General features: G+C 45.2%; 1 protein-coding gene across 2 annotated transcripts; it reads right to left on the bottom strand.

Moving 5' to 3' along the window:
- Positions 1-54: 54 nt before the first annotated feature.
- LOC139376429 (E3 ubiquitin-protein ligase BRE1B-like) lies at positions 55-27,773 on the bottom strand. 2 transcript variants are annotated; one of them, XM_071119025.1, is made up of 20 exons: positions 27,689-27,773; positions 26,883-27,038; positions 26,609-26,776; positions 26,265-26,478; positions 25,839-26,036; positions 25,559-25,680; positions 25,208-25,354; positions 24,811-24,885; positions 24,533-24,652; positions 24,026-24,205; positions 23,285-23,420; positions 22,816-22,937; positions 22,261-22,520; positions 21,995-22,112; positions 21,676-21,825; positions 4,593-4,805; positions 4,198-4,323; positions 3,843-3,983; positions 2,936-3,037; positions 55-2,778 (listed from the first exon to the last, which is right to left on the bottom strand). In XM_071119025.1, the coding sequence occupies exons 2-20, from the start codon at positions 27,021-27,023 to the stop codon at positions 2,602-2,604; spliced, it is 2,910 nt and encodes a 969-aa protein (XP_070975126.1). In that variant the 5' UTR covers positions 27,024-27,038; positions 27,689-27,773; the 3' UTR covers positions 55-2,601. The 2 variants fall into 2 exon arrangements, with proteins under 2 accessions (XP_070975126.1, XP_070975127.1); XM_071119026.1 differs by having other exon boundaries at positions 26,883-27,051; positions 27,689-27,747.
- Positions 27,774-27,799: the final 26 nt, after the last annotated feature.

The raw sequence follows: 27,799 nt of genomic DNA, 5'->3' as shown, positions 1-27,799 counted from the left end.
GGCTACCAGACAATTGAAGAAAGTTCAAAACAAAAAAAACGAGAGAAATACTTATTTCAATGGCATACGGAATCTTTATAAAAATAATTGCCTCCACGGACATGGTAAGATTTTGCCAAGGCTACTTTGAAGCTCAAGCCTGCCTTCCATTGCCAATGCATTTGAATGGCGAGTGCGCTTCAATTTCCAGTTCAGAAAAAAACAAAATTGGCTAATTTTAATTATGGCCACAACTATTAACATACAATTACATTTAGAATTGTTGCGCAATTATTGGGATTATAAAGCACAGACTGGCAGATTATCCGCCCAAAGGCCTTGTATCTGTATGCTGTGCGCATGTTATAAATAAGATGCATTACCCTAAATTATGCAAATCAACCCATATACCGATAAGCATGACCAGTCGAATGTATTTCCATCAGTGAATAGGCTAAAAAGCATTATTTTGCAATTGGATTTTATTCCCTTCTGGACAATTTGCCGGTGCAAATTTGATTTAAAATCGGCTTTACTGTTTATTTTTTATTACTAAAAGCCGGCTATTACCACTCACATCACTTTGTTTTAGCAAGATCAAATGTTTTCCCATTGTTCAACTCCCAGGTCAGAAAACCCCATAATGACTAAATGTATTCAACAGTCAACTCATGATGCGCAAGTCTATGTTTTTACTAGGAAAACTCACAAAATCTACACTCTGTGAAATACAAAATGATCACTATGTTCTGAATGAGAACTGCTTCTTTGTCTATGACATGTATGTTCATAACACAGAGCCCACACTATCCACTTATTAATACCAATCCAAATATCCCGAGTCACAAAACTCAAACATTTCATCTAAACATTCTAGAAGTCTTATTTTGAACAGATGCATGATGTTTTTTTTGCCATTGACTTTAGATCACAAGAGTCTCGCGGTGGTATTTTGAGGCCAGTTATGATTTTGGTTCGCACAGGTGCTAACGTCAAACACATCACCAAGCTCTCATTAAATGGCTAGCATCATCAGAACTGAGGAAAAGGGGGTTCAGAGATTCCATTAAGGCAGAATATGGTTGTAAGATATATGGAGAGACTGTATATGTGACAATTCAACAACGGACCGTCTCTAGTTGTCAAATTGACTGGGGCCAGCAAATCTCATTGTCCAATTGACTGGGGCCAGCAAATCTCATTGTCCAATTGACTGGAGCCAGCAAATCTCATTGTCCAATTGACTGGGGCCAGCAAATCTCATTGTCCAATTGACTGGGGCCAGCAAATCTCATTGTCCAATTGACTGGGGCCAGCAAATCTCATTGTCCAATTGACTGGAGCCAGCAAATCTCATTGTCCAATTGACTGGAGCCAGCAAATCTCATTGTCCAATTGACTGGAGCCAGCAAATCTCATTGTCCAATTGACTGGAGCCAGCAAATCTCATTGTCCAATTGACTGGAGCCAGCAAATCTCATTGTCCAATTGACTGGGGCCAGCAAATCTCATTGTCCAATTGACTGGAGCCAGCAAATCTCATTGTCCAATTGACTGGAGCCAGCAAATCTCATTGTCCAATTGACTGGAGCTGAGTGATTTCTACATGTTTGACGCTTGCCCTTTGATGGCCCGGTCAAGAAGTCTGCACCATTAGAATGGAATTTTGTGTGGGGCCAAAAATTGTTATTATTATTATACTATTACTGTAGATATATTAAGGACGTTTTCTGAAATGACAATGCAAATTATTACATATAGCTCCTTTAAATGTTCCAGTAATCTTTAAGTTGTCTTGAAAGAGCTGGATGGGATGGCCCACTTAGAATGACACTCGTGAGCTGACTCTTCCACTGAAATGTCATCAGTAACGAAGCACTAAAACCTGCAGATGTTGCGTGTGACTGAGGCACTCGATCTGCTAGCCACAGGCAAAGTCAAAGTAAACTGCCAACTTTAAGTCAAATGATTCCTAGGTATCGACAATAGTATTATCTGGTGAAATCTCTGCACAGGTGCATAACGTGATTGTTACGATAATGAAAGAAACTCAATTTCAACTGAATGGAGTCGTAATGTACACAACTCAACATAGCAACTGAACTAGATACATGTCCAGTAATGGAATCTCAGTTCTTGAGAATGGTCTTTTCTTTGAATATCCAAAACAAGCACAGACAGGTATTCTTAAGGATGATTCTGGGTAAGTCTGTCTCCAAATCATACAGCACCATGACAACTTCCCAGTTCACTTTTACAAGGTGATTAATAGTTTAAAAATGAGCTCAGTTAAATGTTAAGAGTTCCACATGGGCAAGATCTGACAGACTAAGATTGGCCAGAAAAAACAGAAGTAGTAATACCTTTATATGGGAGCATGAGCACATCTGTTCTTATCACCACCTACCTACCGTACATCGCAATCACTCACAACGCTCTGTTTGGTCACTAGCACCAATCGGCAATGATGCAATTTAAGAAAGTCTTTCCAAAAGGAGCGATTAAAACCGAGAAAAAAACAAAACTCTCCAGACACCTCTCCAACCACACCATTTTCCCCCCTTCCTCTCCTTTAGGCTCTGTTCACCGTTGTCTTCTTCTTCTCCTCTCCGTGTAACGGAGTTAGGTGATGTAGATGCGGTGGAAGTCGTTGGCCCCGAAGGCACAGTTACATTTGGGGCACTTCCTCTGTCGGGTGTCGTAGCGCGTCTTCAGACACTCGTAGCAGAACACGTGGAAGCACTTGGTGAGCACGGTCTCCTTGTCGCGGGTGTTGCAGCACGGACAACGCAGCTTCGCCTGAAGGGCGTGGATGAGAGAAAATACAGAGTCCATTTGGATAGAAAGTGTACCACAATAGACAATATGTGAACCTTCTCACATGTACCATCACATGCAATTGATAAAACAAAAGCAAGGCTAGTCCATCAAGATACGCAAAGTAGATTTTTTTCACCTTGTACTGGTTAATCTCCTCCTGCAGGATCTCGTCAGCATCAGTGTACACCTCCACTTTCTTCTGCTTCTCCAGCTTTCGTCGTAGCCTGGACAGGTCCTCCTAGAAGTTAGACAGTCAAATCAAAATGTTATGACACATTCGCCAAATTGCTTACTACAAGCCCTTAACCAATAATGGAGTTGTAAGAAAAATAAGAGTTGAGAAAATATTTACTAAATAAACGAAAGGAAAAAAATTAAGTAGTAACAATAAAATAACAATAACGAGCCTATATACAGGGAGTGCCAAGACAATGTACAGTGACAATGTACAGTTTAGTCAAGGTAATTGAGGTAATATGTACATAGGAGTAGCAGCAGCGTAAATAAAAATATTATTAGTTGTTCAGCAGTCTTATGGCTTGGGGGTAGAAGCTGTTATAAAACCTTTTGGACCTAGACTTAGTGCCGCTAGTAGAGAAAACAGTCTGACTGGGGTGGCTGGAGTCTGTCAATTGTTACGGCCTTCCTCTGACACCGCCTGGTATAGAGGTCTCGGGTGGCAGGAAGCTTGGCCCCAGTCATGTACTGGGGCGTACGCACTACCCTCTGTAGTGCCATACCAGGCGGGGATGCGACCAGTTATGCAGCTGCATAACTTTTTGAGGATCTGAGGACCCATGCCAAATCTTCTGTCTTCTGAGGGGGAATAGTCGTTGTCGTGCCCTCTTCACGACCATATTAAACCTACTGTTAACATTCACACGCTCTAATTTTCTCTCCCACTGTATTCGCTGAAGACTTTTAGGGGTTTGACAAATTAACATATCAGGGCTCCCTCGAAAAATATATGCTCATCTCAATGGGAGTGGTTAAATAAAGGATAAATATCTAGAAAGGACAGACTTGTCAGTAGTTGTGTGTACCTGTGCTCTTTTGAGGTTGCCCAACTCCCTCTCTCTGGCGGTGCGGTTCTCGGACACAGAAACCTGGATCTCTCTCAGCTTGGACTGGGTGTGTTCCAGCTGCACCTTCAGGTCTTCAGCCAGCTGGGCTGCCTCCACCGCCTGGGGACATGGCGGGACAAGAAACACTCAGAGATACTCCCAACAGAACGTTACAAGAAGAGTGACCAGCAATACAATTGCTCGTATTAGTAATTGCTCGTATTAGTAACTATGGTATTACAGCATAAATAGTAAAAGCAGTATTGGTAAGGTAACTGTGGAAGAAGGAGAGTTTAAAAGTATCTTAGTAGTATTAGAGGTATTGCTTTCCTACCTTCCTCTTGTTTAGTTCTAGTGCTTGTGTGCGGACTCCTAACTCTTTCTCCAGAGTGGCCAGTGAGCTCTGGAGGATGCCCTCCTTCTCCTCCAGCTTCTGTACAACCAATAGCTGAGCTTCCACCTGTGACAGACAGCAAAGGGAACCAATCAGACCTCTTCCTCATTGGCTCAGAAACACAAGTATTATGCGGACTATTGTCAAATGTGTATTTTTATTTCATTTCAATAGCGAATAGCCAATATGGCCCGAGATATTTTTTGGGCCAAGGTTTTCATTAAAAAAAAAAGTTTCCCTTGCCAAATAAGTTGAGCACCTGTTATAAATCTGCTTTGCAAGTTGCCCTGGAAATAAACACACGAAGCGAGTCCATCCTCCACAGTCCCTCTCACCTGGGTCTTGAAGGTTAGCACCTGGTCGGCCAGCTCCTCCTTCTCCTCCCTCAGCAGCTTGTAGATCTGGTTGGATTTGATGCGTTCCGACATCAGCTTGAAGTTGGCGTCATCCTTCTCCCTCAGCTGCTGCATCAGCCGGCTGTTCTGCTCCTGCATGTCCTCAAAGGCCTGGCCCGTCACGTCCATCTCACTCAGTAGGGCCTCCTCCTCCTGGACACAATGGAGAGGCACGGGGGGGTGGGAGGTTGGAATAGAGTTGGAATTTGTTTTTTAATTTAACTGTTAGTTATGTAGTTTCATGTCATTGAGGTTAAATCTCCTTAATAGAGAGAGACAGACACCTGTTACAATATGCCAGATGAAAACACATTAGATCAGTGTTATTTACAGTGCATTCGGGAACGTATTCAGACCCCTTGACTTGTTCCACATTTTGTTACGTCACAGCCTTATTCTATAATGGATTAAATAGTTTCTACCCTCAATCTACATGCAATAACCCATAATGACAAAGCAAAAACTGTCTTTTAGAATTTGTTGCAAAGTCTCCTGAGAGGGAATAGGCATTGTTGTGCCCTCTTCACGACTGTCTTGGTGTGTTTGGACCATGATAGTTCGTTGGTGGACACCAAGGAAATTGAAGCTCTGAACCTGCTCCACTACAGCCCTGTTGATGAGAATGGGGGCATGCTCGGCCCTACTTCACGTTGAGGGAGCGGATCTGTCTCTGACCTCCTCCCTATAGGCTGTCTCATCATTGTCGGTGATCAGGCCTACCACTGTTGTGTTGTCTGCAAACTTAATGATGGTGTTACAGGAGGGGTGAGCACGCACCCCTGAGGGGCCCCCATGTTGAGGATCAACGTGGCAGATGTTTTGTTACCTACCCTTACCAGCTGGGGGTCGGCCCATCAGGAAGTCCAGGATCCAGTTGCAGAGGAAGGTGTTTAGTTCTAGGGTCCTTAACTTAGTGATGAGCTTTGAGGACACTATAGTGTTGAACACTATTCTCACGATGTGTTGATTTTGTCCAGGTGGGAAAGGGCAGTGTGGAGTGCAATAGCGATTGTGTCATCTGTGGATCTTTTGGGGCGTTATGCGAATTGGAGTGGGTCTAGGGTTTTCGGGATGATGGTGTTGATGTGAGCCATGACCAGCCTTTCAAAGCACTTCATGGCTACCGACGTGAGTGCTACGGGGCAGTAGTCATTTAGGCAGGTTACCTTTGCTTTCTTGGGCACAGGGACTATGGTGGTCTGCTTGAAATATGTAGGTATTACAGAGTCGGTCAGGGAGAGGTTGAAAATGTCATTGAAGACACCTGCCAGTTGGTCAGCGCATGCTCCGAGTACACGTCCTGGTAATCCGTCTGGGCCTGCGACCTTGTGAATGTTGACCTGTTTAAAGGTCTTACTCACATCGGCTGCGTAGAGCGTGATCACACAGTAGTACGGAACAACTGGTGCTCTCATGCATTCAGTGTTGCTTGCCTCGAAGCGCGCATAGAGGTAATTGAGCTTGTCTGGTAGGCTCGTGTCACTGGGCAGCTCGTGGCTGTGCTTCCCTTTGTAATCCGTAATAGTTTGCAAGCCCTGCAACATCCGATGAGTGTCGTAGCCGGTGTAGTAGGATTCTATCTTAGTCCTGTACTGACGCTTTGCCTGTTTGATGGTTCGTCGGAGAGCAAAGCGGGATTTCTTATAAGCGTCCGGGTTAGTCTCTTAGTCTCAAACCCTTTAGCTCAGTACGGATGAAGCCAGTGACTGATGTGGTGTACTCCTCAATGCCATTGGAAGAATCGCAGAACATATTCCAATTTGTGCTAGCAAAAAGTCCTGTAGCTTCATCATCTGACCACTTCCCTATTGAGTGAGTCACTGGTACTTCCTGCTTTAGTTTTTGCTTGTAAGCAGGAATCAGGACGATAGAGTTATGGTCAGATTTGCCAAATGGAGGGCGAGGGAAAGCTTTGCACGCTTCTGTTTTTTCCCCTCTAGTTGCACATATAACATGCTGGTAGAAATGAGGTAAAACAGATTTAAGTTTCCCTGAATGATTTTTTATTTGATTTAACTAGGCAAATTAGTTAAGAACAAACGCTCTAACCACTAGGCTACCTGCCGCCCCATTAAAGTCCCCGGCCACTATCAGCACCGCCTCTGGCTGAGCATTTTCTTGTTTACTTATGGCCTTATACAGCTCGTTGAGTGCGGTCTTAGTTCCAGCATTGGTTTGTGGTGGAAAATTGACAGCTACGAAAAATATAGATGAAACCTATGTTGACAAATAGACACAGACAGCCACCCCTCGTCTTACCGGAGGCAGCTGTTCTATCTTGCCGATGCACGGACAACACAGCCAGCTGTATGTTACCCATGTTCAGCCACGACTCGGTAAAACATAAGATATTAGAGTTAACGTCCCGTTGCTGAAGGTCTTCGATGAGTCTTCATCGTAGCTCATCGAGTTTATCATCCAATGATTGCACGTTGGCTAATAGTACTGAAGGTGGAGGCGGGTTACCCACTCGCCGTCGGATTCTTACAAGGCACACCGACCCACGTCCCCTATATCTCTGTCTCTTATTCATGTGAATGCCAGGGATTTGGTCCTTGTCAGGTGTCTGAAGAAAATCCTTCGCGTCCGACTCGTTAAAGAAAAAAATCTTTGTCCAGTAAGAGGCGAGTGATTGCTGTTCTGATATTCAGAAGCTCTTTTTTGGTCATAAGAGATGGTGGTAGAAACATTATGTACATAATAAGTTACAAATAACGCAAACACACAATCGGTTAGGAGCCCGTAAAACGGCTGCCATCTCCTCTGGCACCATTAGTCTTACTAATATCACAATTACATAGTTGTTCAGACCCTTTAATCAGTACTTTATTGAAGCACCTTTAGCAGAGATTAGAGCCTCAAGTGTTCTTGGATATGACCCTACAAGCTTGGCACACCTGTATTTGTATTTCTCCCATTCTTCTCTGCAGATCCTCTCAAGCTCTGTCAGGTTGGATGGGGAGAGTCCGCTGCACAGATATTTTCAGGTCTCTCCAGAGATGTTCGATCGGGTTCAAATCCAGGCTCTGGCTGGACCACTCGAGGACATTCAGAGATTTGTCCCGAAGCCACTGTGGCATTGTCTTGGCCGTTTGCTTTAGGGTCGTTGTCTTTTTGGAAGGTGAACTGATGGGAGTGCTGCAGAGATGGTTGTACTTCTGAAAGGTTCTTCCATCTCCACAGAGGAACTCTGGAGCTCTGTCAGAGTGACCATCGGGTTCTTAGGTCACCTCCCTGACCAAGGCCCTTCTCCCCGGATTGCTCAGTTTGGCCGGGCGGCCAAAGAGTCTTGGTGGTTCCAAACTTCTTCCAATTAAGAATGATGGAAACCACTGTGTTCTTGGGGACCTTCAATGCTGCAGAATTGTTTTGGTACCCTTTCCCAGATCCGTGCCTCGACATGATCCTGTCTCGGAGTTCTATGGAAAATTCCTTCGACCTCGTGGCTTGGTTTTTGCTCCGACATGCACTGTCAACTGTTGGACGTTATATAGACAGGTGTGCGTCTTTACAAATCATGTCCAATCAATTGAATTTACCACTGGTGGACTCCAATAAAGTTGTAGAAACATCAAGGATGATCAATGGAAACAGGATGCACCGGAGCTCAATTTCGAGTCTCATAGCAAAGGGTCTGAATACTTATGTAAATATGGTATTTTTTAAAACTTTTAATACATTTGCAAACATTTCTAAAAACCGGTTTTTGCTTTGTATTGTATGTATGGGGTATTATGTGTAGATTGATGAAAATAAATTACAATTTTATTACAATTTTAGAATAAGGTTGTAAAATGTAGCAACATTTAGAAAAAGTCAAGGGGCCTGAATACTTTCCGAATGCACTGTACCTGAACGCATCTCACACAGTCATTTTAACTACACTGAACAAAAATATAAAACGCAACATACAACCATTTCAAATATTTTACTGAGTTAAATTTCATATAAGGAAATCAGTCAATTGAAATACATTCATTATGCCCTCATCTATGGATTTCACATGACTGGGAATACAGATATGCATCTGTAGGTCACAGATGCCTTAAAATAAAGGTAGGGGCGTGGATCAGAAAACCAGTCAGTATCTGGTGTGACCACCATTCGCCTCATGCAGCGCAACACATGTCCTTCGCATATAGTTGATCAGGCTATTGATTGTGGCCTGTGGAACTTTGTGCGAAGTTGCTGAACATTGGCGGGAACTGGAACACGCTGTCGTACACGTCAATCCAGAGCAACCCAAACATGCTCAATGGGTGACATGTCTGGTGAGTATGCAGGCCATGGAAGAGATGACATTTTCAGGTTCCAGGAATTGTGTACAACTCCTTGCAACATGGAGCCATGCATTATTGTGCCGAAACATGAAGTGATGGCGGCAGATCACTCGCATGACAATGGGCCTCAGGATCTTGTGCATTCAAATTGCCATAGATAATATGCAATCGTGTTCATTGTCTGTAGCTTATGCCCGCCCATATAATAACCCCACTGCCACCATGGGGCACTCTTAACAACATTGACATCAGAAAACCACTCGCCCTCACGTCTGCCCGGTGAAATCCGTGAAGAGCATACTTCTCCAGCGTGCCAGTGGCCATCGAAGGTGAGCATTTGCCCACTGAAGTCGGTTATGTCTCCGAACTGCAGTCAGCTCAAAACCCTGGACCAGGACCTCCACATCCGGCTTCCTCACCTGCGGGATCGTCTGAGACCAGCCACCCGGACAGCTGATGAATCTGTGGGTTTGCACAACCGAAGAATTTCTGCACAAATTTGTGCAGAAATTCTTCAGTTGTGCAAACCCACAGATTCGAATGAAGATTGTGGAGAAAGGGGAAATCAAGATTTTAAAACAATAAGCCAGACAACTAATTGTTAGCGGCAAAAGGCCCATGATCATCCGACATTGGAGAGGGGGAAAAAACATGTTAGGCCCTGTGACATTTTGCGCTGCTTTGGTGCTATCCGCTCTTTCTACAATCTGTTGTTCTCTTGCATTATGTTAATAGTTTAACTACCATATGTATTAAGGTATGTCGTCCGACAAGCTTCCCCGAGATGGTTGTGCAAACCCACAGATATATCAGCTGTCCGGCTAGCTGGTCTCTGATGATCCCACAGTTGAAGAAGCCGGATGTGGAGGTCCTGGGCTGGTGTGGTTACACATGGTCTGCAGTTGTGAGGACGGTTGGACGTAATGCCAAATTCTCTAAAACGACGTTGGAGCTGGCTTATGTTAGAGAAATGAACATTCAATTCTCTGGCAACTGCTCTGGTAGACATTCCTGTAGTCAGCATGCCAATTGCATGCTCCTTCAAAACTTGAGACATCTGCGGCATTGTGTTAGCCTCAATAAAAACAGTATAGTAATAATGAGAACAAACAATAGCAAGATAGGTTTCTGCGTTACTTGACTAAAGTGTAGGCAAAATAAATTGTGCTGTTGGAAAATCCCCCCTTGCAAACCAAGCAGCCAATAATATAGGCCTACACCATAGGCTACTATCCATAAAAGTTGCACTAAACATTTACTTTCACAAGTTAAACTAATATTGTCAAAGTGTTTATTAATGTCATTGAATTGCTCAACAGGCAATTGGGCATAATATCCCACAGCAGCACATTCAATAAGCTGGAATGAAAAATAAATGAATGATGATTCTGTGTTTTCAATAACTTAAACTGTGCATTTAAATAAAAACGAACAATCAGATAAAAATACTATTTAGCCTATAACATTCTTTATAACACTTGAACAAACATTGTCTTAGGCTAAAAATCGAACTGTACAAATCCTAAATATACAGTGCCTTCAAAGTATCCACATTGTTGTTACAGCCTGAATTGAAAATTAATTTCTCACACCCATCTACACAGAATGCCCCATAATGACAAAGTGAAAACATGTTTGAAGAAACTTTTGCAAATGTATTGAAAATTAAATACAGAAATCTCATTTACATACAGTGGGGCAAAAAAGTATTTAGTCAGCCACCAATTGTGGCAATTTTATTTATCATTTTGTCTGTCATAGTTGAAGTGTACCTATGATGAAAATTACAGGCCTCTCATCTTTTTAAGTGGGAGAACTTGCACAATTGGTGGCTGACTAAATACTTTTTTGCCCCACTGTAAGTATCTACACCGCTCTGCTATGACACTCCAAATTGAGCTCAGATGCATCCAATTTCCTTTGATCATCCTAGAAACGTCACTACAACTTGACTGGAGTCCACCTGTGGCCAATTCAATTGTTTGGACATTATTTAGAAAGACACACACACCTGTCTATAGAAGGTCCCACAGCTGACAGTGCATGTCAGAGCAGAAACTCTATCATGAAGTCAAAGGAACTGTCTGTAGATCTCAGAGAGAGAATTGTGATAAGGCATATCTGGAAAAGCGTATAAAAACAATTTCTAGTCTTGAAAGTTTCCAAGAGCGCAGTGGTCTCCAGCAATGGGAAATTTAAAAAAATATATATGGAACTACCCAGACTCTGCCTAGAGCTGACCTACCGACCAAACTGAGCAAGAAGGACCTTGGTCAGGGAGGTGACCAAGAAACCAATGAAGCCTCTTGGCTGAGATCGGAGAACCTACCAGAAGGACAACAGTCTCTAAGGCACTTCACCAATATGGGCTTTATGGGAGAGTGGCGATATGGAAGCCACTCCTGAGAAAAAGGCACATGACAGCACACCTGGAGTTTGCAGAAAGGCATGTGAAATACAGAAATACTTATGATCTCAGTGGTCTGATGAGACAAATGTAACTATCTGCCCTGAACACAAAGCACTATCTCTGGAGAAAACCAGGCACTGCTTGTTACGTTCCCCAGTTTGTGTTGTACTTTGTGTATTTGCATGTGTTTATTTCAGGAAATGGCTTCCTGAAATCCCTCAAGCAGCTGATTGGTCGACTCCAGGGCTAATTGGAGAGCTGACCCCGCCCCCTCGTCAAGACACAGCTGTCTCCAATTACCCATTCAATCTGAAGCTATATAAAAGCCAGTGTTCTGTTCAGGAGAGAGAGATTTTGTTGGGAGGTCATTGCAGAGATTTTGCTAGAGAGATTGAATGTGAGAGAGATTGGCTGGGAGGTCATTACAGAGAGATTTTTGCTAGAGAGATTTTTGCTGGGAGGTCATTGCAGAGCGATTGTTTGTGATAGAGATTTTTGCTGGGAGGTCATTGCAGAGCGATTGTTTGTGATAGAGAGTTTTTGCTAGAGGTTGATCTTGCTGGGAGTTCATTGCTGGGAAGTTGGTATGTTTTGTGAGTTTGTTGCTCAGATAGAGCTTATTTGATGTCCTTTGTTTCTTAGTTTGTTTGTGAAATTGTTTAATATTCTGTCTCATTTGTTCCCAGGGGGGAAGGGGAAGGCACCTTGGGAGTGCTTAGGCAAGAGGCCCGTGGGCATACATATACCCGTAGTATATTCACTGTCTAGGCACACTAGGTAAGACCTGGGCGGACCACCCCCTGTATTTTGGTTAGGGCACCAGGTGGTGCTAAATTAGGTAAGTAGTGGGTAGGCAGGTAAGATAGGAGAGGGGGGGCTTTGAGATTTACTTTCTTTGCTTTGGTTCCGTCCAGCCCCTTTTCCCCATATTACCGTGTAAAGGAATAAAGTCCTTGTAAACGGTACCACATTCTGCCTGTTGTCATCATTACTCGCACCTACAGTCCATACCTCTTTCACTTCACAGAGAGTTTAGTTGTAGCAGGGTGTTGCGTTCCCTCTTCATCGAGGCGTGCGTAACATAATGGGGGCTCATCCGGGATTTTTCCATTAAACCCACCGGACCCTGCTGCTCTGAGCTCTCTGTGGTTAGTGATTGAGGTGTGATGGTAGGTTGTGAGTTTGGATGACTTGTTTAGTTAGTGTGTTCAGGAGACTGCATTGTATAAGATGGCTGCATCAGCCATCTCCAAGTTTTTTGAAGCGCCCTCTATTGATTGTTTAGTGAGGTTTCGTAAAGTAGACCTTATAGCTATAGCTGACCATTATGGATTTGTTTTCCCTGAGAAAGCCCTAAAGGCTGAGCTTTTGGTACTAGTCAGGGAAGGTTTAGTGAGAGAACGGATTCTCTCATTGCAAGGAGAGGAGACAGGTAGACCTTCCGTTGCCAAGTCGGAGGACAGGGCGGAGGAAGGGGTTCCTCGTACCCCCTTTACATTGCCCCGATTCGATCCTTTATCTTCTGCTTCGGGTCGTTCAGATGGGACTGCTAGGCTGAAGGTGAGGCTGGCTCGGTTAGAAATGGAGCAAAAAGATAAAGAGAGACAGATTAATTTTGAACTTGAAATTAGGAGAATAGAAGCTGACAAGGAGGTGAGGATCCGACAACTGGAGCTAGATGCTGGCTCCAGTGCGACTCCACAAGCTGCTCATCATCAAACCCACTTCGATGTGAGTAAAAACATAGCTTTAGTCCCTCCATTCCGAGAGTCGGAAGTTGATTCTTATTTCTCTGCGTTTGAGCGTGTGGCCGCTGCGCTGCATTGGCCACTCGAGGTTTGGCCGCTCCTGTTACAATGTAAATTGTCTGGGAAAGCCCAGGAAGTAGTAGCTGCTCTCTCCCTGGAAGACAGTTTACACTACGATACAGTTAAAACTACCGTGTTGCGGGCTTATGAGTTGGTGCCTGAAGCTTATAGACAGCGCTTCAGAAACCACAAAAAAACATCTCACCGTACATTTGTTGAATTTGCTAGGGACAAAGAGTCTCTGTTTAGTCGCTGGTGTTCAGCCAGCAAAGCTAACACCTTTGCTGATATTAAGGAATTGAATTGATGCTGTTGGAAGACTTTAAAAGCAACCTCCCAGATAGAATTGTAGTTCATTTAAATAAAAGTGATGACATTGGCCCAAGCAGCAGTGTTGGCAGATGAGTACGCTTTGACACACAAGACTGTCTTTGGTGCACCTCGTTTTGAAGGCCGGACGATTACGTCATCAGTTCCTCGTTCAGGTCGCTTTTCCTCTGACAACCCTAAGCCTTTTCATGAAATCCGTGAATGTTTTTACTGTCACGTGATTGTGGACTGCCCAGTTTTGAAAAATAAACCGCAACAGTCCCAGTCACCATCCCCAAAAATGAAAAGTTTGGGTTTAGTCAAGTCTTTGGATCGTCCATTGGATCGAGTTACTGATTCAGCATTTGAGAAACCGGATCCTGTCTATGCTCCGTTTATCTCTACCGGTTGTGTTTCCTTAACAGGAGAACAAGCTGATCAAAAGTCCATACAAATCTTACGAGACACTGGGGCGGCGCAGTCAGTAATCATTACTGATGCTTTACCCTGGTCTCCTGAAACGTATTGTGGCTCACATGTCATATTACAGGGGATAGAGACAAAAACCGTACCTGTACCTTTACACTGGGTCCACTTAGTGTCAGACTTGGTATCAGGACGTTTCCGTGTTGGTGTAGTGTCTACACTCCCAGTAAAAGGAGTCACATTGCTACTAGGGAATGATATTGCTGGTGGTAACGTCACTCCTGTGTTAGAGGTAGTAGACAATCCAGAAATCAGAACTACAGATGAGAAATTGGTTCAAGCATTTCCACATGTTTTTCCTGCTTGTGTGTTAACGAGGGCACAATCTCGCAAGCTAGGAGATGTGGTGGATTTGGCTAGTTCCATTTTTGAGAATGTTGAGGTAGAAGACAATGCACCGAGTATGCCTTCTGCAATGCCGACAGATGGTCGGATTCGCGTTTATCGTCGAAGGAATGAGCGTTACACTGAGGCCTGTACTCTGGAGCGGGATCGATTTGGAGGTGGAGGGTCTGTCATGATCTGGGGCGGTGTGTTACAGCATCATCGGACTGAGCTTGTTGTCTTTGCAGGCAATCTCAACGCTGTGCGTTACAGGAGAACACATCCTCCTCCCTCATGTGGTACCCTTCTTGCGGGCTCATCCTGACATGACCCTCCAGCATGACAATGCCACCAGCCGTGCTGCTCGTTCTGTGTGTGATTTCCTCCAAGACAGGAATGTCAGTGTTCTGCCATGGCCAGTGAAGAGCCCGGATCTCAGTTAGTGCTAAATACGGCTGCTAGAATCCTGACTAGAACCAAAAAATTTGATCATATTACTCCAGTGCTAGCCTCCCTACACTGGCTTCCTGTCAAGGCAAGGGCTGATTTCAAGGTTTCCTGCTCCTACCCCTCTCTCGGATTTGGTCCTGCCGTACATACCTACACGTATGCTACGGTCACAAGACGCAGGCCTCCTAATTGTCCCTAGAATTTCTAAGCAAACAGCTGGAGGCAGGGCTTTCTCCTATAGTGCTCCATTTTTATGGAACGGTCTGCCTACCCATGTAAGAGACGCAAACTCGGTCTCAACCTTTAAGTCTTTACTGAAGACTCATCTCTTCAGTGGGTCATATGATTGAGTGTAGTCTGGCCCAGGAGTGGGAAGGTGAACGGAAAGGCTCTGGAGCAACGAACCGCCCTTGCTGTCTCTGCCTGGCCGGTTCCCCTCTTTCCACTGGGATTCTCTGCCTCTAACCCTATTACAGGGGCTGAGTCACTGGCTTACTGGGGCTCTTTCATACCGTCCCTGGGAGGGGTGCGTCACCTGAGTGGGTTGAGTCACTGATGTGATCTTCCTGTCACACATTTCCAAGATGGCGTAGCAGTCAGACGTGTTGTTGTGTCGTGTCCCTTGTATATATATATAGTTTTTCGTTTTTTTTTACATATTTTTCTTCTCTTATCTTTTAAAACATTTTGCTAAACCTCAACTTCTAAATACTCTCCTGCAACCCGCCTCACCCAATGTAGCTTTTTTTCCCGAAAGTATTTATATTTACTTCGGATCCGGAACCCCTCAACTGAAGCTAGCCAGTTAACTACCAGCTATCAGTCAGCAAACCATTGCTAGCGGTCTTCAGCTAACCGGTCATCAGCTAACCTTTAGCTCGGAAATCTCTCGCCAGTTCGAACAACGCGACTCTAACCAGAGCATAACAGACCTATTATTTTTTTTATCCCCGGATTCCCACCGCAAACGGAACATTTTCAGCTGGATCTTCACAACTAGCTAACAGCAACCCCCGGATGATTACTCCTGGCTAGCGTTTCCACCCACTTAGCTTGAAGCTAGCCCGGCCAGAGCTCCTGGGCTACCACCGAAGCATACTCCTGGGCTACAATATCCGGACCCACGACTGGTCTATCGATGTCACCGCATGAAGAGGCATAAACAGACTCACCCCATCGAGACGCCCCCCAAAGGCTAACTTTCTAGCCCTTGCTATCTCCTTGCTTGCTAATTCGGCCTGCTAACTGCTAGCTTGTTTAGCCCGGGTCCGCTAACTGCTACCTTGTTTAGCCCCGGCCTACTAACTGTTAGTTTGTTAGCACAGGCCTGCTAATCGTCTGAATCGCCGCGTCCCAAACACTCACTGGACCCATATTTACTTTCAAACTCTTTTCGATTTTTATTTTGTTCATACCTTCCGGTAACCTGCCTCACCCAATGTGATACGGAATCGCTATTATTAAATTTTTAGAACACACTCAAGAACCTCCAGAAGCTAACCAGCTAACTAGCTACAAGCTATTTAGTCATTGTTAGCCACTGCTAGCGGCTTTTACCTTTTACCTTCTGCACAGCCAGCCAGTTTTTTTTAACCTGGATAATACTCGCCAGTCCAGCTTCCCTGCCCCATCCACCGCTGCCCCCTGGACACTGATCACTTGGCTACATAGCTGATGCATGCTGGACTGTCCATTAATCACGGTACTCCATTCTGCTTGTTTATGTTTTATCTGTCGGCCCCAGCCGCACTCAGGCTCTGTGTGTAGTTAATCCGACCCTCCCTGCCTAGTCAACGCCATTTTACCTGCTGTTGTTGTGCTAGCTGATTAGCTGTTGTTGTCTCACCTACTGTTTTAGCTAGCTCTCCCAATTCAACACCTGTGATTACTGTATGCCTCGCTGTATGTCTCTCTCAAATGTCAATATGCCTTGTATACTGTTGTTCAGGTTAGTTATCATTGTTTTAGTTTACAATGGAGCCCCTAGTTCCACTCTTCATACCCCTGATACCTCCTTTGTCCCACCTCCCACACATGCAGTGACCTCACCCATTACAACCAGCACGTCCAGTGATACAACCTCTCTCATCATCACCCAGTGCCTGGGCTTACCTCCGCTGTACCCGCACCCCACCATACCCGTCTGCACATTATGCCCTGAATATATTCTACCATGCCCAGAAATCTGCTCCTTTTATTCTCTGTCCCCAACGCTCTAGGCGACCAGTTTTGATAGCCTTTAGCCGCACCCTCATTCTACTCCTCCTCTGTTCCGCGGGTGATGGGGAGGTAAACCCAGGCCCTGCATGTCCCCAGGCACCCTCATTTGTTGACTTCTGTGATCGAAAAAGCCTTGGTTTCATGCATGTCAACATCAGAAGCCTCCTCCCTAAGTTTGTTTTACTCACTGCTTTAGCACACTCTGCTAACCCTGATGTCCTTGCTGTGTCTGAATCCTGGCTCAGGAAGGCCACCAAAAATTCAGAGATTTCCATACCCAACTATAACATCTTCCGTCAAGATAGAACTGCCAAACGGGGAGGAGTTGCAGTCTACTGCAGAGATAGCCTGCAAAGTAATGTCATACTTTCCAGGTCCATACCCAAACAGTTCGAACTACTAATTTTGAAAATTACTCTCTCCAGAAATAAGTCTCTCACTGTTGCCGCCTGCTACCGACCCCCCTCAGCTCCCAGCTGTGCCCTGGACACCATTTGTGAATTGATCGCCCCCCATCTAGCTTCAGAGTTCGTTCTGTTCGGTGACCTAAACTGGGATATGCTTAACACCCCGGCAGTCCTACAATTTAAGCTAGATGCCCTCAATCTCACACAAATCATCAAGGAACCCACCAGGTACAACCCTAAATCTGTAAACAAGGGCACCCTTATAGACGTCATCCTGACCAACTGGCCCTCCAAATACACCTCCGCTGTCTTCAACCAGGATCTCAGCGATCACTGCCTCATTGCCTGTATCCGCTACGGAGCCGCAGTCAAACGACCACCCCTCATCACTGTCAAACGCTCCCTAAAACACTTCTGTGAGCAGGCCTTTCTAATCGACCTGGCCCGGGTATCCTGGAAGGACATTGACCTCATCCCGTTAGTTGAGGATGCCTGGTCATTCTTTAAAAGTAACTTCCTCACCATTTTAGATAAGCATGCTCCGTTCAAAAAATGCAGAACTAAGAACAGATATAGCCCTTGGTTCACTCCAGACCTGACTGCCCTCGACCAGCACAAAAATATCCTGTGGCGGACTGCAATAGCATCGAATAGTCCCCGCGATATGCAACTGTTCAGGGAAGTCAGGAACCAATACACGCAGTCAGTCAGGAAAGCTAAGGCCAGCTTCTTCAGGCAGAAGTTTGCAGCCTGTAGCTCCAACTCCAAAACGTTCTGGGACACTGAAGTCCATGGAGAACAAGAGCACCTCCTCCCAGCTGCCCACTGCACTGAGGCTAGGTAACACGGTCACCACCGATAAATCCATGATTATCGAAAACTTCAACAAGCATTTCTCAACGGCTGGCCATGCCTTCCGCCTGGCTACTCCAACCTCGGCCAACAGCTCCGCCCCCCCCCCCGCAGCTACTCGCTCAAGCCTCTCCAGGTTCTCCTTTACCCAAATCCAGATAGCAGATGTTCTGAAAGAGCTGCAAAACCTGGACCCGTACAAATTAGCTGGGCTTGACAATCTGGACCCTCTATTTCTGAAACTATCCGCCGCCATTGTCGCAACCCCTATTACCAGCCTGTTCAACCTCTCTTTCATATCGTCTGAGATCCCCAAGGATTGGAAAGCTGCCGCAGTCATCCCCCTCTTCGAAAGGGGAGACACCCTGGACCCAAACTGTTACAGACCTATATCCATCCTGCCCTGCCTATCTAAGGTCTTCGAAAGCCAAGTCAACAAACAGGTCACTGAGCATCTCGAATCCCGCCGTACCTTCTCCGCTGTGCAATCTGGTTTCCGAACCGGTCACGGGTGCACCTCAGCCACGCTCAAGGTACTAAACGATATCATAACCGCCATCGATAAAAGACAGTACTGTGCAGCCGTCTTCATCGACCTTGCCAAGGCTTTCGACTCTGTCAATCACCATATTCTCATCGGCAGACTCGATAGCCTCGGTTTTTCGGATGACTGCCTTGCCTGGTTCACCAATTACTTTGCAGACAGAGTTCAGTGTGTCAAATCGGAGGGTATGCTGTCCGGTCCTCTGGCAGTCTCTATGGGGGTGCCACAGGGTTCAATCCTCGGGCCGACTCTTTTCTCTGTATATATCAATGATGTTGCTCTTGCTGCGGGCGATTCCCTGATCCACCTCTACACAGACGACACCATTCTATATACTTCCGGCCCGTCCTTGGACACTGTGCTATCTAACCTCCAAACGAGCTTCAATGCCATACAACACTCCTTCCGTGGCCTCCAACTGCTCTTAAACGCTAGTAAAACCAAATGCATGCTTTTCAACCGTTCGATGCCTGCACCCGCATGCCTGACCAGCATCACCACCCTGGATGGTTCCGACCTTGAATATGTGGACATCTATAAGTACCTAGGTGTCTGGCTAGACTGCAAACTCTCCTTCCAGGCTCATATCAAACATCTCCAATCGAAAATCAAATCAAGAGTCGGCTTTCTATTCCGCAACAAAGCCTCCTTCACTCACGCCGCCAAACTTACCCTAGTAAAACTGACTATCCTACCGATCCTAGACTTCGGCGATGTCATCTACAAAATTGCTTCCAACACTCTACTCAGCAAACTGGATGCAGTTTATCACAGTGCCATCCGTTTTGTCACTAAAGCACCTTATACCACCCACCACTGCGACTTGTATGCTCTAGTCGGCTGGCCCTCGCTACATATTCGTCGCCAGACCCACTGGCTCCAGGTCATCTACAAGTCCATGCTAGGTAAAGCTCCGCCTTATCTCAGTTCACTGGTCACGATGGCAACACCGACCCATAGCACGCGCTCCAGCAGGTGTATCTCACTGATCATCCCTAAAGCCAACACCTCATTTGGCCGCCTTTCGTTCCAGTTCTCTGCTGCCTGTGACTGGAACGAATTGCAAAAATCGCTGAAGTTGGAGACTTATCTCCCTCACCAACTTCAAACATCTGCTATCTGAGCAGCTAACCGAGCGCTGCAGCTGTACATAGTCTATCGGTTAACAGCCCACCCATTTTTACCTACCTCATCCCCATACTGTTATTTATTTACTTTTCTGCTCTTTTGCACACCAATATCTCTACCTGTACATGACCATCTGATCATTTATCACTCCAGTGTTAATCTGCAAAATTGTAATTATTCGCCTACCTCCTCATGCCTTTTGCACACAATGTATATAGACTCCCCTTTTTTTCTACTGTGTTACTGACTTGTTAATTGTTTACTCCATGTGTAACTCTGTGTTGTCTGTTCACACTGCTATGCTTTATCTTGGCCAGGTCGCAGTTGCAAATGAGAACTTGTTCTCAACTAGCCTACCTGGTTAAATAAAGGTGAAATAAAAAAATAAAAAATTAAAAAATGGGTTGGCGCCCCCCCTTGGGTTGTGATCTTTGTGGGCTATACTCGGCCTTGTCTCAGGATGGTAAGTTGGTGGTTGAAGATATCCCTCTAGTGGTGTGGGGGCTGTGCTTTGGCAAAGTGGGTGGGGTTATATTCTTCCTGTTTGGCCCTGTCTGGGGGTGTCCTCGGATGGGGCCACAGTGTCCACTGACCCCTCCTGTCTCAGCCTCCAGTATTTATGCTGCAGTAGTTTGTGTCAGGGGGCTAGGGTCAGTTTGTTATATCTGGAGTACTTCTCCTGTCCTATTCGGTGTCCTGTGTGAATTTAAGTGTGCTCTCTCTAATTCTCTCTTTCGGAGGACCTGAGCCCTAGGACTACCTGACATGATGACTCTTTGCTGTCCCCAGTCCACCTGGCCGTGCTACTGCTCCAGTTTCAACTGTTCTGCCTTATTATTATTGGACCAAGCTGGTCATTTATGAACATCTTGGCCATGTTCTGTTATAATCGCCACCTGGCACAGCCAGAAGAGGACTGGCCACCCCACATAGCCTGGTTCCTCTCTAGGTTTCTTCCTAGGTTTTGGCCTTTCTAGGGAGTTTTTCCTAGCCACCGTGCTTCTACACCTGCATTGCTTGCTGTTTGGGGTTTTAGGCTGGGTTTCTGTACAGCACTTTGAGATATCAGCTGATGTACGAAGGGCTATATAAATACATTTGATTTGATCTCAATCCCATTGAGCAGGTCTGGGACCTGTTGCATCGGAGGGTGAAGGCTAGGGCCATTCCCCCCAGAAATGTCCAGGAACTTGCAGGTGCCTTGGTAGAGTGGGATAACATCTCACAGCAAGAACTGGCAAATCTGGTGCAGTCCATGAGGAGGAGATGCACTGCAGTGCTTAATGTAGCTGGTGGCCACACCAGATACTGACTTATTTTTGATTTTGACCCCCCCCTTTGTTCAGGAACACATTATTCAATTTCTGAACTTGTTCAGTTTATGGCTCAGTTGTTGAATCATGTTATGTTCATACAAATATTTACACATGTTAAGTTTGCTGAAAATAAATGCAGTTTACAGTGAGAGGACGTTTCTTTTTTTTGCTGAGTTTATTTGTTTTATTACTTTTTACCCATTTTTCATGATATCCAAATTGGTAGTTACAGTCTTGTCCCATCGCCGCAACTCTCGTACAGACTCAGAGGTGAAGGTCGAGAGCACAACGCCGCCAAGCACACTGCTTGCATAATCCTACCAATTTGAAACCCCGTCAACCCCTATTGCGATACCTCACTTATTCCATTGAAATCCCCGGTCAAAAGAAACAAGGAAATGACAAAGCCAAGGCAAACCCACCGCAATTGTGATAGAGCATATTCAGCACCTCTGCAGAAGGTTTGAATGTGTAGTGGAAATACAGTACCTGTTTGGTGGCCGTGAGCTTCTTCTGTAGGTGATCGATCGTCTCCTCTGCCACGCGTATCTTCCTGAGAGCGTCCTCATCAGCCAGCTTCTTGCTCTCCTTCCTCTCCCTCTCCTCCAGCTCTCGAACCCGCACCCGCAACTCATCCACCTGGGACAGAGGGTGGATTTAGGTATAACACACGGACTGAGACACTACTTCAGCTTGTAGTGGGGGGGGAAGCTTCAGATAACACTAACCATCTCATGAATTGACTTTCAATGATAACCTACAGTTCAGGTTGGAATTTGAAGAAGTCAAAGAGCATAGTTGGACAAACCTCGGCTTTAGACTTGCGCTCTGCTGCCATAAGCTGCACTTTGTCTCGCTGCTCTTTGGGAGCTGATTTATACATGTCCAAAAGTAGCTTCATCTCCTTCTGAGACTCCTGGGCTTTCCTGAGGGGAAAGAAGAATGAACCTTAGAAGGGTAAGCACTACCTAACTCCAGAATATGACAATGAGTGAAGTCCTCTACTATATGACAGTACCCTTAATTCTATATAAAATATGAGTTGTGTGTTCTGTGACCAAAAACGAAACATACTTAAGTTCAGCCCTCAGCATCTTCAGTGTGTCCGAATCTTTTCTCTTCAACTCTTCGCTGCGCTGTCGCTCCCTTTCTCGCTCCCTCTCTCGCTCCCTCTCGGCCTCCCTCTCTCTCTCCCGGGACCGCTGTCTCTCCAGCTCCCTCCTCCTCTCCTCCTCCTCTTCTTGGTCTTCATCCTCTTCTTTCTTCACCTCCAGGCTGTCGCTCACCGGCTCCTCCAACGACAGAAGCCCAGTGTCACCACTCTGGCACCGCAACTGACAAAGGGACAGGAAATGGTTTTGGGACATCGATCGCATTTATCACATTGTCGTACCAAATATCATGATTCAAGTCTCATGTTTATCCTGAATTATTATCCAAATATTGTGCATCTCAAGTTTTGTTGAACCATGACCTAACCACCTCACCAGGGCAAACTCCAGGCTGTAGTTAACCTATAATAAGGGTCCAGAGTTTGACCCGGTCAGGTCCTATGGCTCTATCTATGAACTACGCATATTGATGAAATATTCTTAGGGAGCAGAAGAAAGTGCAGGATCAGTTGCCTACCTTATTAATCTCCATCTGTGTTTCTCGGAGCTTCCGCTTGTAACGCTGCACGTCACCTTTCAGCTGGTGGTTGTGGTTCTGGAGGCTGCTGATGAGGTGTCGCATCTCTCTGTTGATTGGGCCTAAGGGAAAGATCAAAAGGGACAGAGGTGTCGATAAGATAAGGACCATGCGTTTTCAGTCAGCGCCGTCGCAGTGTTTTGTCCAACTATTGTCTGGTGCACTAAACTTGTGAGCAATATGGATAGTGATAACAGGATAGGATACATTCCTCCCAAACACACAGTCCACATCCTTGGTTACAGAAAATGATTAAATAAACAAGACATGCATATATTACTAAGTACATAAGATCACTGAAAATAGTTCATTCAAACATCTCACAGAAAAACATGAGCTTTTTATGAGAAACCTTCAGTGATAGAAACAAGCCTAGGGAGTGGGAGGTGTTGTGGAGATGATACGTTACCTGCTTGCTCGTTGGCCGCCAGGTTCTGCTCAAACTCGATACGCAGCATTTCATACTCCTTGCGCACCTGGGCCAGCGTGTCTTCCAGCTGGATGACCTCAGTGCGGAGTTTCTTCTGTAGTGACAGCTCGTCACTCTGAAAAGATAACGAACAACACCAACCTTTGTTGACGGCTGTCAAACAGCGACATCACACCAATCTCTGACACCATGACTACTAGTGTTGGCCATTTTTTTAATCATTTGTGATGTAATCCACTTTCACGGTTGCCACGGCATTACCTTTCCAACCACATATATTCCTTTTTGTATTCATGATATACGTGCCAGACCTGGGTTCAAGTAGTATTAGTTCTCTATCAAATACTTTAGATGTGCCAGGCAAGCTCAATCAAGCACAATGTAACCAATGGAATAGTCCCAAAAGGTCAAAACCCATCCATCTGGTACCCCAGACAGGCTCAATCAAGCACAATGTATCCAATGGAATAGTCCCAAAAGGTCAAAACCCATCCATCTGGTACCCCAGACAGGCTCAATCAAGCGCAGTTAAAGCATATATGAAAAAAAACGGGTCTGATATGCTGAAATGTTGATTTTAAATCAGTGGCTCCCTCCTACACTTAATTCATTTGTCAGTTTCTTATCCAAAGCGACAACCAGTGCATTGAACTAAGGGAGGTACAACCAAGTTCACAATGACTGCAAGTAAAACCTATCTGCTAAATTAGTGCTTCTGACCTCCATATGCTCTATCTGTCTGAGGTGGGCGTTCTTGGCGGTGAGGAGCAGGGCCCGGGCCTCGTCCAGCTGGGTCTTCACCCCGAGAGACTCGTTGTACAGCAGTGAGAACTGGGACTGCAGGCACTTGTAGTCCGCGGTCTCCTTCACCACATCCTCTGGAATATTTTTCAGGTCCAACTGAAAAGGAGTTAAGTGAGTGAGTTACCCCCCTCATACACTGTAAGATGCCTTGGGACCTGCTGAAAAACTATATAAATGCAATCAATTTGGGATAGAGCAAACAGAAAAGTAAATACATTCAATGATATTACATACAGAGTATAGATTCAATGATCATAATGACAAACACAAGTTATTGTTTATACATTCTACAATTATTGTCTTACTTGACTTGACACCTGACTCATCAAGACTGTCTAAATAGTGAGCATATCCTTTGTTAAGCAGACAGAGTATTGCGGTGAGTTTAGTCTTGTATTCCCTCAGAGGAGACGAATTCTGTACCTTGAGCTTCTCACTCTCCCTCACAGCCTCTTGGAGCTCCTGCTGTAGTTTCTCCAGTTCCGCCATGCGGTTGTTGGCCAGCTCCTGGTTTTGCTCCAACTCTGCATTCAGGCTCTCAAACTAACAGACATAATAATGACAGTATGAAGTTAAATTATTATCACTTTTGGCACCAATTCAACTCCAGATGACTGGGTTGGAATACAACAATGTATCAAAACAAGACTGAAGAGAAGCTCAAGAATATGGCTGGACAAAAGTGACATGTCTGCACTCACCTTCTGTATATTGAGAGTGATCTGGCCTCCGGGTAGCCCCCCTGAGCTGCCAGTGGTGTAGTAGCCCGAGTTCAACTGGGCAGAATAATCATAAGAGGTGTTTAGTGAACTTGGCCCATACATTAGTTCAGACACTAACCTAGAAATATTACAATAGTAATATAAAATGTGGTTACAGTCTTCATTTAGACTATACAATATCAAAACATGATTTTACCCATGTGCATACAGCAGGACATAGATAAACACACACAGCTGCGATTCAATGGCTGGCATGCTCTGATGCCTTATCGCTGGCCATATATGCATAATGGAGAGTGCCATCAGCAATGATGAGATACAGGACTATACACACACAAAGTATACACACCCACCCACGCACACAAATTAAACAAACCTGCTCAAGTGCTTCAGCTAGATGCTTGTTGAGCTTCTGTTCCCTTTTACGGAGCTTCTCGATGTCCCACTGCAGATCCTCCACAGCAGTCTCCATCTCAGACACCTTGGTCTCCGAGCTCGTCACCTTATCCACAAGCTCATTGTACTGAACAAGAGAAGTACAGATGAGAGAACATTTGATTAAGAAATTGACTGGATGAATTTATGCAATCGCCATTTATTTATTACCACCGATGAGAAATGGCAGACATTCAATTTGAGGATACAAAAGCGTGAGAGGACACACCATGGAGATGTGGGCATTCCCAATTCACCCACCCACCCACCATTATAGGGTGAGGCAAAGTACCTCCATAGACATCTTGTGGTGTCTGCCCTGCAGGGAGGAAGCCAGGTCTTGCAGTCTGCTATTCTCCTCCAGCAGAGTGCGATTCAGACGGAGCAGCTCTTCCTGGCCGTCGTCCTCACACACTGACAAAGACAACACAGTTACTAGGGTTACTCAACTGTGAATGTCACAGTAGGGAAATCCTCAACATATTTATGCCACATTTAGAACCCAAATGCTTCTACAACAACAAAGTGAAAAAACATATTGTCCCTAGTCATGAGTGAGTCTGAATAGTTACCTGCGGACTGGATCTGGGTGCATAGGCCGTCGATGCGGCTGTGCAACCTATCGAAGACGCAGACCATGCAAGCAGCGGCCTCTTTGCTAAACTGCATCCTGTCCTGCAGCTGCAGGCTGAGCTCCTCCTCACTGCTGTTGTCCAGAATGGAGAGGAAGGCCTTGGCACTCTCACTGAGGGAAGTAGTGGGCGGAGGTGCTACAGATCATGGTGATAAGTAAAAATGGACGGGAGGACTTAGGATGTGGTTGAAAATATTAAATGTGGCATAAGTGCTAGAAAGGTGTACTGCTTTGTTACGTTTCCATACCTCATCAGTTATTACAGGTGGCAAAGCAACGGACTTGGAGGTATCATTACTGCAGATCAGAGCTAGATATGCATAGAGAAAGGTTGAGCGAGCGAGAGAGCAGGGATCATCTTTACCTGTGGTCGAGTCCTGCTGTGGTTCAGGAGCTTTCTCCATAACATCAGGTGGGGGAGGCTGCGTCTCCTCGTGTTCTGTTGCTGGAGGAGGGGGTGGTGGGATCATCATACCGTCCTCTTCTATTGGGGTAGGGGCAGAGACCGGCATAGCAGGCGGTGCTGGGACCACCGTGGGGTCAATGCGTAGGCGCAGGACGTGAACATTTTCTTCCAACTGGAAGTCAAAGAAAGGGTAATTCAGTATGTGTGGGGGTTACATTTTAGGTTAAGCATACAGTACAAGTCAAAAGTTTGGACACAAGGGAGATACTTCAAGGGAGCAAACGATTGTGGAATGTACGTACCTGGGACCAGTAACGATTCACAATGAGCAGTGTGGTATCATCAGTGGCTTGTCGCTTTTCCAGCTTCTCGATCTTCTCTCGCAGCTCGTCCTCCATTGTCTGCCTCTGCTCCAGACGCTCACTCAGCTTCTTATTCTTAAACTGGATCACTTTCATGTCCATTTCCTCCTGCAGATGTGAAATACATGATAATGAAGATGATAACCATGTAGGAGGGATAATATACTTCATTATAGACAAGACCAAGATGCGGAGGCCAAAAATAGTGACTAACCGTAGAGGACACTCCCCCAATGCGTATTGGCTCAATGAGAGTGGTGGTGGTCTTCTCCTCTTTTTTACTCTTTTTCTCAGGTGGACCAGGGGGGCTGTCCCCACCTGAGGCTCGCTTCCCTCCCCCGGTGCCAGACATCATTGCTGCTTATGCAACCTAAGTGTGACAGCTGTTTTAGGACACAAAACTGATAAATTGTACATTTCGTTAACATAATTCATCAGCTGACGATGGACTCAATATAGACATTTAGCGTTGATGACAAGACTGATTATCTCCCCTTGTCAACAACACTGGGGTTTTGTCATTGTGTCACCAACTCGAGGTTAAATTTGGCCAATGTTACTGAAGCTAACGACGATCTGGTATCCAACTACAAATAATTTGTGTTGATTTCTTACAATTGTTGGCGAATAAATGTAGATTTGTAAATGTCAATTAAATTAAGGCCAGAATGTCCCGCTAGCTAACTTGCAAGCTATACAGTTTCCGATGTTAGAATTATGTGCACCTAAACTTGCAAAGTGGCCATCAAAAACTTGGCATGCGTATCTACGTTAGCTACCTAAATAGCGGTAGTTGAGTCTTAGCTATATTTTACTACCTAGTGTAGCTTTTGCAAGAATCTATCTAGCTAACAGGCTAATGCTGTTGTGAAGAATGCTAGCAGATTAGCAACTGTGAGTACAATGGCTTTGAGTACAATACGGCGTATTTCCTCGAATCAGTTTTAAAAGTAATCATATATAGGGTAGTATTAATTCATTCACGTTTTTATTTCCCGATCACTAAGAAATATGACAAACCTTTCAGAAAGAGACCTCGTACAACATTACCACTAACCGGAGATGACGACAGTAGCTATTTCCTGTATAGCACGGTAAGTGTACTTCTTCTTCTTCTTCTTCATATTTTTC

The sequence above is a fragment of the Oncorhynchus clarkii genome, chromosome 20, assembly GCF_045791955.1.
Source record: "Oncorhynchus clarkii lewisi isolate Uvic-CL-2024 chromosome 20, UVic_Ocla_1.0, whole genome shotgun sequence".
NCBI lineage: Eukaryota > Metazoa > Chordata > Actinopteri > Salmoniformes > Salmonidae > Oncorhynchus > Oncorhynchus clarkii.
Note: the sequence above shows the minus strand (reverse complement) of the source record. Positions and strands in the feature narration are given on the sequence as shown.

Excerpts from the sequence above, each read along its gene's own strand:
- LOC139376429 (XM_071119025.1), bottom strand. The coding sequence starts at position 27,023 with ATGATGTCTGGCACCGGGGGAGGGAAGCGAGCCTCAGGTGGGGACAGC. Across the intron at positions 26,777-26,882 it reads TTGGGGGAGTGTCCTCTACG|GAGGAAATGGACATGAAAGT; the intron begins GTTAGTCACTAT and ends TCACATCTGCAG. Across the intron at positions 21,826-21,994 it reads AGCGCAAGTCTAAAGCCGAG|GTGGATGAGTTGCGGGTGCG; the intron begins GTTTGTCCAACT and ends CCTCTGTCCCAG.